This window comes from Pyrus communis, chromosome 13 (genome assembly GCF_041283825.1).
Source record: "Pyrus communis isolate YQ-2024b chromosome 13, ASM4128382v1, whole genome shotgun sequence".
Taxonomy (NCBI): domain Eukaryota; kingdom Viridiplantae; phylum Streptophyta; class Magnoliopsida; order Rosales; family Rosaceae; genus Pyrus; species Pyrus communis.
Window position 1 is genome coordinate 27907936 of NC_142577.1, and position 15264 is coordinate 27923199.

General features: G+C 37.3%; 3 protein-coding genes across 6 annotated transcripts; all 3 read left to right on the forward strand.

Moving 5' to 3' along the window:
* The first annotated feature begins 1574 nt into the window (after nucleotides 1-1574).
* On the forward strand, nucleotides 1575-6534 carry LOC137737322 (uncharacterized). 4 transcript variants are annotated; one of them, XM_068476765.2, is made up of 6 exons: nucleotides 1575-2079; nucleotides 2535-2591; nucleotides 3814-3894; nucleotides 4187-4995; nucleotides 5349-6259; nucleotides 6366-6534. In XM_068476765.2, the coding sequence occupies exons 3-6, from the start codon at nucleotides 3885-3887 to the stop codon at nucleotides 6472-6474; spliced, it is 1839 nt and encodes a 612-aa protein (XP_068332866.1). In that variant the 5' UTR covers nucleotides 1575-2079; nucleotides 2535-2591; nucleotides 3814-3884; the 3' UTR covers nucleotides 6475-6534. The 4 variants fall into 4 exon arrangements, with proteins under 4 accessions (XP_068332866.1, XP_068332868.1, XP_068332867.1 ...); XM_068476767.2 differs by having other exon boundaries at nucleotides 1620-2079; nucleotides 3814-3877; XM_068476766.2 differs by lacking the exon at nucleotides 1575-2079 and adding an exon at nucleotides 2142-2347.
* Nucleotides 6535-7289: 755 nt separating this feature from the next.
* LOC148692039 (uncharacterized) lies at nucleotides 7290-9849 on the forward strand. The gene is made up of 4 exons (XM_088683008.1): nucleotides 7290-8331; nucleotides 8399-8466; nucleotides 8622-8685; nucleotides 9310-9849. Exons 1-4 carry the CDS (start codon nucleotides 8217-8219, stop codon nucleotides 9495-9497), a joined length of 435 nt encoding a protein of 144 aa, XP_088539134.1. The 5' UTR covers nucleotides 7290-8216; the 3' UTR covers nucleotides 9498-9849.
* A 2162-nt stretch (nucleotides 9850-12011) lies between these two features.
* On the forward strand, nucleotides 12012-14900 carry LOC137737314 (uncharacterized). Its single transcript, XM_068476757.2, has 6 exons — nucleotides 12012-12497; nucleotides 12587-12693; nucleotides 12958-13055; nucleotides 13391-13602; nucleotides 14236-14294; nucleotides 14503-14900. Exons 1-6 carry the CDS (start codon nucleotides 12116-12118, stop codon nucleotides 14533-14535), a joined length of 891 nt encoding a protein of 296 aa, XP_068332858.1. The 5' UTR covers nucleotides 12012-12115; the 3' UTR covers nucleotides 14536-14900.
* The last annotated feature ends 364 nt before the right edge of the window (nucleotides 14901-15264 follow it).

Consider the following 15264-nt stretch of genomic DNA (forward strand, 5'->3'; position numbering starts at 1 on the left):
ATCCTAACAAACTCACTAGCTAGCGTAGCTACTTGTTCCATATATTAATATCAATATCAATATTGGTGCAGTTGGAGATTCACCAACAAATCCATATCCTCTCGTAGTTGCAGTTGTACTAGAGTCCTAGGACTATTATTCTCAAGGAAACATCGATCCGTTTTCATGTTGCTTGCTTGCTATTGCTAGCTGCTCAGTTGATGCTTGTGTTTTGGTCTCGAAGGATAAATTTTCAGACGTACTTAAAACACAAATCACGTCGTGTGTATGTGTGTGTGTGTGTGTGTGTATTTTTTTTTTTTTTGGGGTACTTTAATAAGGCAAATGAGGCGGTTGATGTATACTGTTTTAGTTCAAGTAAAATAGTAAGTCATATGTTTTTGTATTTCAAGTACAATAAAAAAAATTAAATTGTTGGGTTTGGAAAAAATACCTTTCCTAGAGGTTCAGTTTTTATGTAATCTTTTGGCTTCTAATTACTATTTTATTTTATATAGAATATTTGGTGGCAATGTGTTTACAAAATCGAAACATTTGTATTGATGAATAAATTTTTTAACATACCTAAAATACGAAGCGTTACACTTTGTATCATTATATAAGTAAAAAAAAATTATTTTTCAAGTGTCTTTCTACTTGTACATTAATGTGTAGGATTGGAATAAGAGAAAGAGAGAGAGAGAGAGGGATTGGAATAAGAGAGAGAGAGAGAGAGAGAGAGAGAGAGAGAGAGAAGAATATATAGTGTACCATTTTGTATCCTTAACACCCTGAAAAATGCATTGTAAGGATACGGACTGGCCAAGATGAACGCGAGATCAATTAGTTTTGGGGATGATTTGGATCCCGTGAAGCATGCGATATCAATCGTACCAAATTGACAAACACAATTTCAGTAAATAATGGCCGTCGATTTGGCATGGAATTCAATACATTATTTAGATGTGACACCGCCTTTGCTTTTTGCATCAATTCCGTCCATCTTGCCGAGTACCGACAAGAAAGCCTTGCGGTTCCGCCGCCCCCGCCGGCTCGCCCCGGCGTACATTGGCAAGTACACATTCCGCCTACACGTGTGCTAGCAGCCAACCAAAACACAGTTGACGACAGAAAGTAAAAAGCTCCCTTTCAGATTATTCCCCAGAGTTGTAATCCCCGGCACCGCAAACCCGCATTAGCAATTTCAAACTTCGGCTCGTTTGAGATTGCTTTTGAACGAAACTCTTTTTGCTAAATACAATTATATGTGTTTTTTGATGAAACCAATTTTAGTTATTCTTGAAGTAATATTAACTAGCCCTTTAAAACTCGACCCACATTGCACATAACTAGTCAAGGATTTAGTCTTCATTTGTTTAGAAGAGGTCTTAGATTTAAGGAAAATTAATGAAAAGTTTTCGGTACTATTTATTTTAATGAAAAATCAGATTTTTGTACTAAAAAGTTAATCATAGTACTATTTACTTTTCTTTTATTTTATCTTTATTGTTAAAATTTAAAATTTTCAAATCATTTCTGTTAGTTTTTCTTAAATTCAACTCATATAAGGATGACTTATTGGGAGTGGATAAACCGTATTTCGTATCGATTTAATGGCTCAGATTTCTCGCCCAGAGTCTGATCAGAGAAAATGGACAATTGGTGATCGCCAACACAGAGACTTTGAGAGTGGAGAGGATGAAACGAATTGGGTCCCACGGAAGTATATTCTATAAATACCTCCAGAAAATAAAAGAACTTAAGATCCCTGAGGCGATCGTGGACTTCTTCTATCGGCTCTAGAGATAGAAAGAAACAGAGAGAGAGAGAGAGAGAAACAGAGGAGCTCATTGACTACCGAATTGGTTTGCAGAGCAGAAGCAGTTTGACTCCGCATTCTCTGCTCCCCTGATCCGTCACACAGCCTAACATTCCCAAGTTTCCGGCAAGTCAAAGACTCAAAGTTCCGGCCTGTATTTATTTTCAGCTCGGGGTTTGGCAATTGGTGTCGTGATCATGGGGCGGTGAGGTCTGTTTGGAAGGAAGGAAAATTTTGCGGGGATTTTCACGGAAGGTGACGGAAGGGAAAGTGGTTGACAGGTAAGAAGTGAGGAGGTGAAATGAATTGAGATATTAAATGCTGAAACCAATGCCTATTAATTAGGAGAGAAGAAGAAAATAAAATAAAATCCGTTTAACCATTTTTGACTCCCCTTTGAACTCTCTCTCATCTCTCTCTTCTCACTCCTCTCTCTCTCATCAAACTTTCTTCCAAAGCCTACTCCTTTTTGGCTCTCTGATTAATCATTGTTATTGAAGCTTTAATTCAACTACAGAATATTTCTCTCCCTCTGTTCTGGGAGCTAAGGTTCATTCTCTCTCTCTCTCTCTCTCTCTCTCTCTCTCCCCCTGCCAATTTCTCTGCAGAATTTAATACTGGTTTTACGATCTGAAATTATAAGAAATGGGTTTTTGTTGCTCTCAATTGGATTGAATTTACTTGATTTTTTGGGACTGATCCTTTTTCATTTGGGGTTATTTTCTTCTGGTTGTAGTTGTTTCTGAAGAGAGGAAGAGAAAGCTGCTGGTTTCGGTACTGCCAGATTAAAAAGGTGCTTTCTTACTTTCTTATAATTTTTTATCTTCTGGGATCGGATTCAGATCTTTCTTATTCCCCCAACTTTTGTTTTTGGGTTTTTTTCTTTACAAATTTGCCCATCTGGGGTTTTCTGTAGATTTCTTAGTCTGGGGTTTTGTTTTTTTTTTCCTTGGATTCCAACCAGTTGGATCTGATGAGTGTGTTTCCTGACAAATTGGTAGGTTGAGAACTGGTAATCTTTAAAGGAAAGGCCTCTTGAGACTTTTGATTTTAATATTCATTTTTTAATTGTTGAAAGTTTGCAACTTTTTGTTGGGGTCTCAAAATGTTGGGACATTTTACTCTTTGTCTTTCTGTAGGGTGAGAACTGACTTTGGGGCTCCATGGTGTCTACCAAAGTTTTTTGACTATCAATTTCTGTCTCCCCCGTTTTTGGCTTCACGTTTTGCTTTACAATTTCTGATACTCTTTTTTGTTTTCCTATGAATATATATATATATATATATATATATATATGTGTGTGTGTGTGTGTGTTGTTTTTTATTTTATCCTATCTGTGATGAAAAACTCGATGGGTGGCATTTGTATTTTTCGTTGTTTTTGTTTACACATGAGGAAGACATGGAAAGACTTAGAAAGAGATTTAAGAAAAGATATTGAGTAGTTGGAGTTTACAAAAGACGGCACAAAACCGAGTACAGTGGCTTTGTAGGATTTATACAGCCGATCTCACTTAATGGGGTAATGCTTGGATGTTGTTTGTTTGTTTACACATGAGGGGCTGCTGTGATAATGGTCTTTTGTTTCTTTAGGTTGGTTTTTGGGCTGCTATGTTGTAATCCACCATTAATCAATCCATTCCTTCCTTAATAATGTATAGAAAAAGAGGTAGCTGTGGGAAGCTTCTGGCTATTAATTATTGAAGTGAGTTGTTTAGCAGCCCTTTCAATTTTATTTTCCTGATAAGTTGGGGATTCTCTTCAAGTATTTAACAGTTTTTGTTGACTCTCCTGTTTTTCTCCAACATTTTGTTTACATTGGTTCAAGTACGCCTTCACACATCTTTCAGATTTTGTGCCTAATCTTGAGATTGTATTTGTGTGAAAATCTTCGCGTTTTATTTCTGTAACTTGAGCATCCTTGTTTCTGTTTAGCTTCCCTGTTATGAAGTTTTTCAAAGCGGGATTGTATTGAATTTTTTTGCTAACCTCTGTAAATTGCATTTGGATGGGCAGGGTCCATGCTTGAAAGTATCCCTTGCCGTAGCTTTGAAGCTTTCTCCGGCTTTCCTCAATCTATGTAATCCATGAAACTTGGTAATCGCTGGTTATTTTTCATTTTGGTTTCGACCACTTTGTTATTGAACTCTTGCAGGTGCAGCAGACATCTTATTTATGAACTTTTGTAGTCTTCCATGTAGTTTTATATTGATATCTTATGTTACGTTGCGTAGGGTTATTTTCTCGATTGTGCCTCTATTTCAGCTTTTCATGACATAGTTTCAGAGTTATATAATACTCATCTGCAATGTGTTCTTAGCAGGTAGAAAATGAATGCCATAATGCTCAGGTTTCTCTGGCACTGATGGTTTGTTTTGATGTCTTGCAGAGAGAGAACCAGTGTTTGGCCACTTATCTATAAGCCACAATCCTGATTCTAATCCTTTTAATTGCAAGGACATTACTTTGGACACCGCGGGATTACAGTCAATAAATTGGACCATGAAGGAAAGTCAGAACAGGGTTTCGTGTGGTTCAGAGGACAATGAAGAAGATGCTGGTCAATTACCGTATATGAGAAATGGCTTTTCTGTATCAAATTTTGACTGCTTAAAGACTCTGGATGATTTGGAAAACAGTAATGAAGACGTAGCAGTAAAAGGTTTTGGGTCACCATATGCTCGTTCTTCTGAAAAATTTGAAGCATTAGAGAAGGAATCGGATTATTATATGGACAAAAGCGTTACAGAATGTGAACTTCCAGAATTGATAGTTTGTTACAAAGACAGCAGTTGTAATACAATTAAGGACATATGTATTGATAAGGGAGTGCCTTCCCAAGACAAGAACTGGGTCGAAACTGGCATGGATGAGAAGGCATGCTGCACCTATTTATCTCCTGATGAGGATCAGAATAAGCAAATGCTTGTAGAACAAATGGATATCGTTACGACCATTCCTGATGGCTTTAAATCTATTACAAAAAATGATTTAGAGAAGGGATTTTCCATTCCTTGCGATTCCAAGGATCTGACGGAGAGAGGCGATGCTATAAATTCGGAGAAGACTGCAATTGACGTGTCCAAAGAAATTTCGTCCCCTGCAAATGTGCTGGCAGTGCAAGAGTTGGGTGAAGGGAACCCCCACTCTAAGTCTTCTAATGAGGACAGTAATGAAGCCGAACAAGAGACTATTCAGGTATATCTCTAACTCTAAGTTTGTATTGTTGCATATTTTAATGTCTGCAACAGTAAGAGTGGAAACTAATTTGTGCGTAAAAGATTATTCTTCATAGGATAAATAATGAAAAAGATGACTGCTTTTTGCAAATTTCCATTTGTGCGCATTAAGTGGCTGTTGCAACGATGACCTATATTTATGCTGCGATTATGCAGCGTTACTGACAGTTTTACTTGCTACGAGCAAACAAAAACAATTCTCTCAGTGGAAGTTAGACTCTCAGCTTCATGTTTGGGAAAAGTATACTTGTGCATATAAGCTATAGACAAGAAAGTAGGAATTTGATGTAGTTTCGTGTGGTTTCAATGCAGGTGTCAACTGAAATAGCAAAGACTGAGAGCCCTACTTTGGTTTCAGAAACTGAAGAGTCTAACCATATTGAGAAGGAAGTATTGGTTTCTGCAGCTGAAGAATCACAGTGCCTTCTTGGTGATAGAAAGGCAGAGAACAGAAACATTATTTCTGGTCTCGACGCTTCAGCACATGTATCCATTACCACAGACGTGAGCCCTCAAAATAATGTCTGCGATATGCCTTTACATGATGATGATCATGATGTCAAAAACGACAATATGTCTGATTCAGAGGTCGTGCCCCGCCAAGTTCAACAGTGTTTAGCACCCATGGTTACTGGAAGAGAAGAGTGTCCTGAGAATGGTGTACATCTCGATACTAGAAATATGTCCAATGTTGATGATGACATTTCTGATTCAATGCTTGTTTCAAGCCATGTTCAACATTATTTACCACCTGTGGCTACTGGAAATGAGGAGTTTCCTGAAACTGGTGTCTGTCAAAATCTCGATATTTTAGATACGGCCAAGGTTGATGACGACATTTCTGATTCAAAGATTGTTTGGAGCCAAGTTCAACATTGTTCAGCTTCTCCAACTATTGCCAGAGATGAGTGCCCTGAGAATGGCATCTGTCAATGTCCCGAAACTTCAAATACATCCAAGGTTGATGACATCTCTTATTCCAAAGTCGTTTCAAGCCAGGTTCAACATTGGTTACCTCCTGAAATTTCGTATCAATACATGGTGGAAGATGTGAATGCTGATACACAGAATGCTCCACTCCAATTTCAGCGCGGTCTAGGAGAGTCGAGTTTCTCAGCTGCTGGTCATTTCTCAAATTTCGTAGCCTCAGGTCCCTATTCTGGCAATGTCTCCCTTCGATCAGAAAGCAGCACCACCAGCACCCGCTCTTTTGCCTTCCCCGTGTGAGTAACCTCTCAAACCCCTTCCTCCCTTTTGTTTCTCTAACGACTATCAAGTTCCTGGAACACACAACTGACACCACATTCATATTCCCTCTTTGGCATGCAGATTACATTCCGAGTGGAACAACAGTCCGGTTAGAATGGCGAAAGCTGACCGGAGGCATTTGCGTAAACATAGGGGTTGGAGGGGTTGTTTTCTTTGCTGTAGATTCTGATACTCTCCGAATGCTGTAATTAAGTTAAGCCAGAGTAAATGCTCCATCATATTTCTATCACATCTTTTATATTATCATCGTCAATACATACAACATGTTTTCTGCGGCTTGGGATGTAATTTGCGTTAGGTTTACAGGAGTGCCATGCTTTGTTAAGCGTGCGCTTTAAGGTGTAAGCACCGATTTATTTCATAGGAAAACTAATGAAAAAGGTTTGAAAACTATGAGTTTTAACAAAAATGACAAAATAAAGGGTAAAGTGAATAGTATCAGGACTGATTTTGTAGTGTAAAAATATGATTTTTATTTCTTTATTTCATCCGTTTATCCTTCTTTTCCATTTTTACCCCTTTTGGATGGCTTATCGGTATGTGTTGGTTTGCTTATAAAGTTTGGCCCAAAAATTATTTGAATCCCGTCTTTTAGTATTCGTTTGAGATTGCTTATCTATAAAGCACTAATGCTCGAGAGAAGTGCTTTTATTATAACATATTGAAATCTTTGTTAAAAATCTAAGTGCTTATTATAAAAGCACTTGGAAAGGATTTTTGAAAAAAACATCTGATATGTGTATCTCCAAAAAGTGCGTTTATTAGCTTGAAACACTTTTGAGATTTTTTCCCTAACGCAGTCAGAGTCTTTTTTTATTATTAGAAAGCGCTTTTAATCTTCTAAAAATAACACCAAACAACCCTTAATGTCAAAACTACAGAAGCACATGTAATATGCTTTCACATGATTCACTTTCAAGCGTTTTTTTATTTATTTATAAAACATTTGTTGCACTTCTTTTTACTAAAAATAAAAAATAAAAAATATATTTGTTGCGCTTCTAATACTTGCTTAGAATTAGAGGCCTATCAAGCCTGTGCCAGTTTAAAAGAAGGGCAAAAAAAGTAGTAGCTTCTTATGATGATTGAAGGTAGGTATGGGAAATTGAGTCTTGAAGCTAGGCATGTTATTGTTTTCAATCCTGCTAGGCTGGTCGCTCATCGAGCAGAAAGAATTTAAATGTGACCTACAAAATGAACGATTCATCGACGCATATGAGGTGGTCTTTCACCTTTTGAGCTATGCAGGGGTTGGGAAGTGATGGAATCGAAAAGCACACAATGTAACTATCGAATAATTTCTTTCTCCAAATAGGAAGAAAGGGGTTGAACCTTGGCTGAAGGTAAAAGACGTATTATCATTTTGCAAAATACATACATGCATCTTTCGTGATTTCATTGTGACATCTTAGACTAATAATACAATGTTATATAAGAATAAACTTATATTATACAAAAAGAAACTTGCTCTTAATATTATATAATTAGCTCAAAACGTCACCCTAACAATAATCCTATTATGCATAAGTTTCTTCGATAATAGGACCACATGCGCCATCAATATTTGGAGGATGTGTGAAACTCATAAGATTGTTATAAAATAGAAACAAAGTGAAAAAGGCCCTACTGAATAGTGGTATGTACTAGGTCATGACAAAACCAACCCAAATGGTGTGAAAACCTTTTTAAAAAGGAAAGCATAGTTAATTTGACAAAACAGTTCCTTCTGCTTGTATTGGAACTCTCCGTTTTGTGCTCCGTGTATCTCCTCTCTCTCTCTCTCTCTCTCTCTCTACCAGCTACCACTACAGTTGATTGATATAAATCACAGGCCATACCCACAAAAGAAGTGTGTATATATATATATATATATATATGTATCAGTAGTTACAGTTAATCTTAGATAGTATTATGGAGATGGCATTCTTCACTTTTCTTTGCATTCTAATTCTCTCCACTTTGCTAATTACACCCGGCTGTGCTTCTCTGCAAACTCAACTTCTACCATCGAACAAACAAGCTGCAGGTACTCTCTCTCTCTCTCTCTCTCTCTCTCTCTAGGTTATATCTAACCTTTTAACATTGTGATGCAGCGAAGAACGAACTGCAAGTTTCTCTCCCTACACTGCCAAGAAAACTTAGGTTCACTGTTAAAGTAACTGTAAGAATAATCTTTCCTTGGAACATTAGTAACTCGAATAAAAGTGTGTACACACACACACACACACTTCTTAGCGCGTGCTTATGAAATTCATATCACTTCTTAACTTCATCTCCCTCACCCGCGTATATATTATCTGAAATATTTACATGCAGGTTGCAGAACAAGAAGGTAAAGATTACTCAGCCTACAGCAACCATAAGGAAAATGCTTTAGCAGGTATAATGCTTGTTCACGGTGCTTAAACTAACAGTGAAATTGTTGTAATACATAGATTAAAGCTGAAAAATTTGGCAAACATCAATTGTAGCTAGTTTTTTCTTTTGTTCAAACAGTTCCAAATTTGACAAACGTGCATGTAGTAAGGAAATACTTAGTTCTATACATGTAAGGTTTCATTCTTCCGTGATAAATCATAATATGATGTGTGCAGAGACTTTTCGCTTTGTAGTTAATAATACTTTTGCATATTGGTCATACGGTAATTCATGGAATAGGAGGTGTAAGGAGCCGAATAGTGTTCATGTAGCAATTGATTTCAAATTTTCAAATTTATTCTCTCCTCAACTTACTACTGAAGTATTTAGTTGCGGGGAAATAATTTTCAGTCCTCTTTTTTATGCACACTCATGTTTATTTATAACTTTTTGATCCAAAAATGTAAAAAGATCAACGGACAAAATAGACAAGAGCATGTAGAAGGCCCTTAGTTGCAACTTGCTAGTATGAATAGTTAATAATTTTTCCAAGTAAGAATCTAAGGTAGTCAATGACCTCTGTCATGTATCATATATAGGCATATGTTTTTGAGTAAAATATTAAGTACTGTCATTGACTTTTCAGGTGGTAAGAAGCCAAGAACCCAGAAAGAAGAAGATGAAAAAGTGCAGGTAGTGGAAAGAAGCAGATCAGGAGAAACAAGGCAAGAACGGATGGAGAAGGAGGACACGCCAGAGTTCTTCACAATGGATTATCAGAGTGTAAGACGACGAAGTCCCATACACAACTCCTTCCCTGCATTTTCTCCATGAAACATGCATGCCTGTTGCCTGTTGCCGTGGACAGATACTGATAGAAATTAGAACAAAACACTTTGGATACGTTAATGCTAGGGTTTGTAATTAGGGAGGAAAATGAGGAGTGTGTGTGTTTTTTAAGCATCTCTTGTGGCCGACATTAAGGAGCAAAACCCAAGATTTGTTGCTAACTACGACGAGGTCCCCAAATTAAATTATTAATGTTGTTTTTGTGGAGTTGGTAGGTCTTTGGAGTAGTCAAATGAGGGCTACAAACCCCAACATTTGGTAACATGCTCTCACGGGAATTGCAAACTATATATTATAGTTACGTATTTATTTATATTGCATATCTTTGCGGGTTAAAGTTAGTTGATTAAAATAGTGTTTTTGGTCTTGTTTCAGAGTAGTGCTACATTTACTATTTATTTGTATTATCTTTCTAATAGAAGTAAAGTATACAAACACATGTAGATCTCATCTCTATTAAAGATATAGTACAAATGCTGGTATAAATAAATGGTAAGAAAATCATTTTTGTTTGTTTCATAATAGCTCTCTTGGTCTCTCAATAGATTAAAGTAGTTTAAAATATTGCATTGTGTGAATAAATAAAAAATTATATATATATATGTATATATATTTGTATAAGCTAATTAGTTCGAGATAAATGCTAAGGAGGTTTTTTCAAAAGTGGAACTCTTTATAGACTCTCTAGCATCGAATGTTTTTAGCACAATGATTTTATAGTGTTGGCACGGGAGTTGACATTGAACTGTGAAGTGATAGAGAGTTCATAAAAAATTTCACTTTTGAGATAATTTCTTTAGCATTTATGTTAGTTAGAAACAAACATTGATTTGCGTGCTTAAGCTTGATTATGGTAAGCAAGTTTTGTTATGTAGCGCAGAAGTGGGTGGAACAGTATCCTTGGTAGACTCCATGGCAATAGTCCCGTACGATTTTCAACTAGTTAATTAAACTTGCTTCTTAATCGAAGGAATTATATATACATGCGTTCCGAGTTTCAACTTTGAATGGTGCCAATGATCCATGATTCCAATACTTTGACCCAATAGACTGCAAAGCACGTTGTTAAGGTCCTTTTCGACTATTAAAATGTTACAGGCCTGAGAAGGGCCTAATAAATGCCCAAAGAAGAATAAAACGACCAAGATCCAAAGAAAAAAAAAGACGAAGGCCTAATAGAACTTCAAAGGGCAGCTCCGAACGCCACAGATGACCGTTCAATGGCCTAGTTTGTTAGCAAAGGGGTCGAGCATTTCCTCATAAAGTAATTTTCGGTAAGTTGACAAACTGACAATTTTATAGTATGAAGTCCCAGGGGTAGGCTTACTCGACACTAACCCCAGGGTACGTGTTTGCCATAAACAAAGGTAGAAGCTTACGAAAGGACATAAAGACTGTCAAACTAAGCGCTTGGGATAGGGTCCTATTGACTCATCAGAGCCAAGTAAGGCACCTGGAAAGAGTTGGCCCAAAAAAACATGCATTTAGAAATGAACCAATGTCACTTTATTACCACGTGTCGCTAGGGAGTGTAGGAGAGTAGCTAGCAAGTCATGTCTACGTACTTGGTTTATTAAATGTGAAGGTGGTAAAGTACTTGAGTCCGGGACTTTTGATGCTCGATGAGGGCCTATATAAAAGGGGTGATTACCTCTTATAATCAGTCATATACAAGAGAGAAAAAGAAAGATTTAGACTATTACCGACCACTCCTTGTAACCAATTTTCAATATATATATGAGCATCACAGTGGATGTAGCTCAATTTTGGGGGGCAAACCGCTTAATCCTTGCTATTAAGTTATTACAGTTTTAATCTCGAGCCCACCAAAGCCTACCATACTAATCTTTGTTAACCCCCTATTTTTTAACGTTGACACACGTCTTCAAATTTGAATTTTGGTTCCATAGCCATAGATTATTCTAATCGAAGTGAAGGTTGTTGAGAGTTGTCACATATTTTATATCAACTTAAATCATTCTTTAAACCACCCCAATGAGTCGAATCACACTATTTTGTTTGTGAATGAAAGAAATGAGCGTGTGTATTTCAAAGAAATAGATCGATCGGAAAAGTACATCTCGATGAAACAATAAGGTTGAAAAAAACAATTTAATGAAAAAACAATGAGTCAAATCATGCTCAAAATCATAATGGAACGTGAGAAAATAGATATTTTATGTGCGCATTCACTATATTAATGAGAAAAACAAATTTTATTTGGTGATGTTATCTACACATCATATTCTACCTTCTACACACACTTCTTAATTTTCGACCGTCGAATTAAACGAATTGAATAATATAAATTACAAAAATTAAAAAGAGATGTATAAAAAATGAAAACGGGTTCATTTGTGGAAAAAAAATCAATCAAATTCATTCACTTTCAAAAGAAAACGACAGGTTGGTTGATTTTATGGTAGTTAACGACGGGCGTTTATTAGCCGCGCAACCAAAGCGACGTCGTAGCGCTCCAGCACCTCCGAGGGTTGGCAAATCTTGAGAAACACAGTAGCTAAGTAAACGGTGGGACAAAACAAATAAAGGAGACAATAATTCTCCAATCAAAATCCAAACGGCAAAGGAGAGATCAAACGACAATGGAAGACTTGTGGAAGCGAGCCAAGACCTTCGCCGAAGAAGCGGCCAAGAAGTCCCAAACCCTAACCACCTCCGCCAAGATCACCGACCTAGTCTCCGAAACCGCCAAGCGATCCCGCGAGTTCGCCGCCGAGGCGTCCAAGAAGGCCGACGAGATCAAGACGGCCGCGCTCAAGCAGGCCGATCAGATCAAGTCCCTCTCCGTCTCCGAGATCATTCCTCCCCAGCTCGCCTCGCTCTCGATCGTCAACTCCGCCTCCGCGTCCTCCGCCCCTGAGCCGCCCTCGCCGTCGGAGCTCAGGAAGTTCGGTGTCACCGACGATCTCAGAGATTTTGTCAAGGGACTCACTTCCGACACCTTCAAGCATTTTCCGGTCCAAGGTATTGGCCGATTTCAGTTCGTTTGTTTGTTGATTTCAGTTGAATTGCTTTGAATTGAGGCGAATGTGCGTTGTTCTGAGTTGTTTCAGATGCGGCGGAGGAGGTCTCCGATGTGCCGACCACGACCTCGAATGTGAGGAAAGATCTGACGGAGTGGCAGGAGCGACATGCAACTTTGGTGCTCACTACTGTTAAGGTCAGTTTTGTAATGTGGAAAATGCTAAAGAGACCATCTTTGAGGTGGCAATAAAGTAAGATTTCATGTATTTTCGCTATCTGATTCAATTCTGATACAGCGCAACACAAGCATAGTGTTAAGTTCAATGCAATCCATCTTAGCTGTATTTCGAAATTTGATTCGCCGATTTATTGCTCAATTTGATGAAGAAATGTGTTAAGTTTGTATTGATACCGTTATGGACTTGTCGAATTCTTCGTGAGAATGCTGATTTTCTTGCAGGAAATTTCAAGGCTGAGATATGAATTATGCCCGCGTGTTATGAAAGAAAGAATATTCTGGAAGATATATTTTACCCTTGTGAGCAGTCATGTGGCGCCGTAAGTAGCAGTTCATTTTGGTTAAGCGATTCTTAAATTGAGCAATAGTATTATTGAAAATTTTATGCAATTGTGTGTGTTTTCTCATTATAATTTTAAACAAGTGACGAGCAGTCATCTTGTTTTAGAGTAAGACATAGTCATGTGTTGCGAACTTGTGGCTGTGTTGTTCACGAAAAGTTTAAAGATGTTTAAAAAAGAGGAAGCTTAAAAGATAGATCTAGATGCTTTTTATTGGGTGTTTAGTTGTTATGGGGAGGGCTCTTGATTTTGGAAAATTTTAGTCTCAGTTTGTAGTCTTTTCCGTAGGCGACTGACTATGAACTTATGATCAGATGTGAGAAGCAATACATGGAGGAATTGAAAGTCAAGGAAGCAGAGAAACTAAAAGATGATATTGTGAAGCCAACACCTGTGGTTGGAGTGACTGACAAAGCAGAAGGATCTGAAAAGAACACAAAGCCTTTAGTTTCGAAATCATCGTCAACTGAGCAGGACTTGGATAGTTTTCTTTTGGGTGATCTTGAAGACAGTGATGGGGCTCCAGGTATAGTTCCTTTACCTTTTCACTCGTAGCCTGTGTATGATTTTGCGAGCCATGCCCGCGAGCTTTCCCACCATCTTTAAGTTAAAGGATGCTCATGTCTTTCAACTTGTTACTCTAAACTCACATATCTATTTATGTTTAGTCATTATTCAATTAAGAAGTTGAAATCGCTGAACTGGTGTGGAATGGCCAAAAGAGAGGTTGTATGGGGTTAGACTTCCATGTGTCTTACATGTGCACAATTTGAAGGCACACAAGCAGGTGGCATGGTAACTAGAAATTGTATACTCCCAATTCCCGAGCATGTAATAGAAATGATTTTATGAAACAGAACCTGACAGATTGAAATGCTTAATGAAAAACTGATGCACATGTTTCATATTTCACCTCAATATAGTAAGTTGGTTTTATTCTCGTGAGAGAATTATTTCTTATTCATCACCAATGTACTTCGATAAAAGTCCATCTGTACCCCGTGAAGCCGTGTGTTGTGAACAAATCCTTACTAGTCATAAGAGTCATACCCTTCCATAGTTCCATTGTAGTTTTTCGTTGAGACAATCTCCTCGTTTTCTAGGATTTTCCTTCTTGTGCAATTTACTCTTCAGTTTGTTGACAATTTTGTACTTTCAGATGATCGTGATGATGGTGATGGGAGCTTTGATGATGATTTTGACAAGATTGGCAATTCGGTAAGCTTCATTTATCCCATTGGTTCAGCTATGAGACTTCTTTCTTTGCGGTTTTTTCAATTCTATGTTGTATTGTATCTTACATTTATTGGGGTCAGATTTTTACATTATCACGAAACCTCCTGCTTAGTTTGACCAACCATTTATGGACGTTCCATAAGTAAAGTACCGTGCAAATGATTTGTGCCATTTTAATGGAAACTTGCAGGATGTTGAAGATGAGAAGCACGCAAAGAAATGACAACTGCAACAGAATGAAATTGCTACTATGGCATTATGAAGAAGAAGGCAAAACTAGCTTCTGTAAGACTGTAACAAATAGATCAAAGTAAAACCGAAGCGAAAGACGTCGAGAAGTATTTCTGTCTCACAATTTTTTCATTTTTTAGTTGTAGAGTCGATTACTCTGTAAAACTTGAAGTGGGACGCCATTTGAAGTCATTCATTTGTTATATTTGCCGTAGACGGTGACGGATATTGGTACCCATTTGTCTGCAAATGGGTCGACCCGATTGCTTTTTCTTGTACATATCACCTGATTATGTTATATATATATATATATATATATATATACATTTCGACCGTAAAAGGAGATTATGTTTGTAATGGTGTCTGTATATTATGCTATAATGCTAATAGCAATATCTTGTATGGCATTTATCTCGACTTATAAGTAGGTCTCAAGTTAGATTCACTTGGACGTAGAGTTCGATAGTTGATTATTATGATTATTATGATTGATTTGTAATAACGGGATATAAAACAGTAGAATGTTGCAGTCGTGAGTTAGATCAATTGTCATTTTTGCCAAAGGAGTGAATTCCAAGTTTGAATCTGTTTGTGTTCGAATCAAATGTTTTATGAAAATAAAATAAACAGGGCTCTTTAGCCAAAAGAGTAATTGAGATTAGCATCACTTCTCATTTTGGTTCATTTTTAATCATATAAGTGGTCGTGAGATTTTCCATCG

What these genes read in the sequence shown, in the direction of transcription:
- LOC137737322 (XM_068476765.2), top strand. An exon ending in CCGAACAAGAGACTATTCAG is followed by an intron (nt 4,996 to 5,348) that starts GTATATCTCTAA and finishes GTTTCAATGCAG; the next exon opens with GTGTCAACTGAAATAGCAAA. An exon ending in CGCTCTTTTGCCTTCCCCGT is followed by an intron (nt 6,260 to 6,365) that starts GTGAGTAACCTC and finishes TTTGGCATGCAG; the next exon opens with ATTACATTCCGAGTGGAACA.
- LOC148692039 (XM_088683008.1), top strand. Translation starts at nt 8,217, where the DNA reads ATGGAGATGGCATTCTTCACTTTTCTTTGCATTCTAATTCTCTCCACT. An exon ending in GGTTCACTGTTAAAGTAACT is followed by an intron (nt 8,467 to 8,621) that starts GTAAGAATAATC and finishes ATTTACATGCAG; the next exon opens with GTTGCAGAACAAGAAGGTAA. An exon ending in TAAGGAAAATGCTTTAGCAG is followed by an intron (nt 8,686 to 9,309) that starts GTATAATGCTTG and finishes TTGACTTTTCAG; the next exon opens with GTGGTAAGAAGCCAAGAACC.
- LOC137737314 (XM_068476757.2), top strand. Translation starts at nt 12,116, where the DNA reads ATGGAAGACTTGTGGAAGCGAGCCAAGACCTTCGCCGAAGAAGCGGCC. An exon ending in TGGTGCTCACTACTGTTAAG is followed by an intron (nt 12,694 to 12,957) that starts GTCAGTTTTGTA and finishes ATTTTCTTGCAG; the next exon opens with GAAATTTCAAGGCTGAGATA. An exon ending in TTGACAAGATTGGCAATTCG is followed by an intron (nt 14,295 to 14,502) that starts GTAAGCTTCATT and finishes GGAAACTTGCAG; the next exon opens with GATGTTGAAGATGAGAAGCA.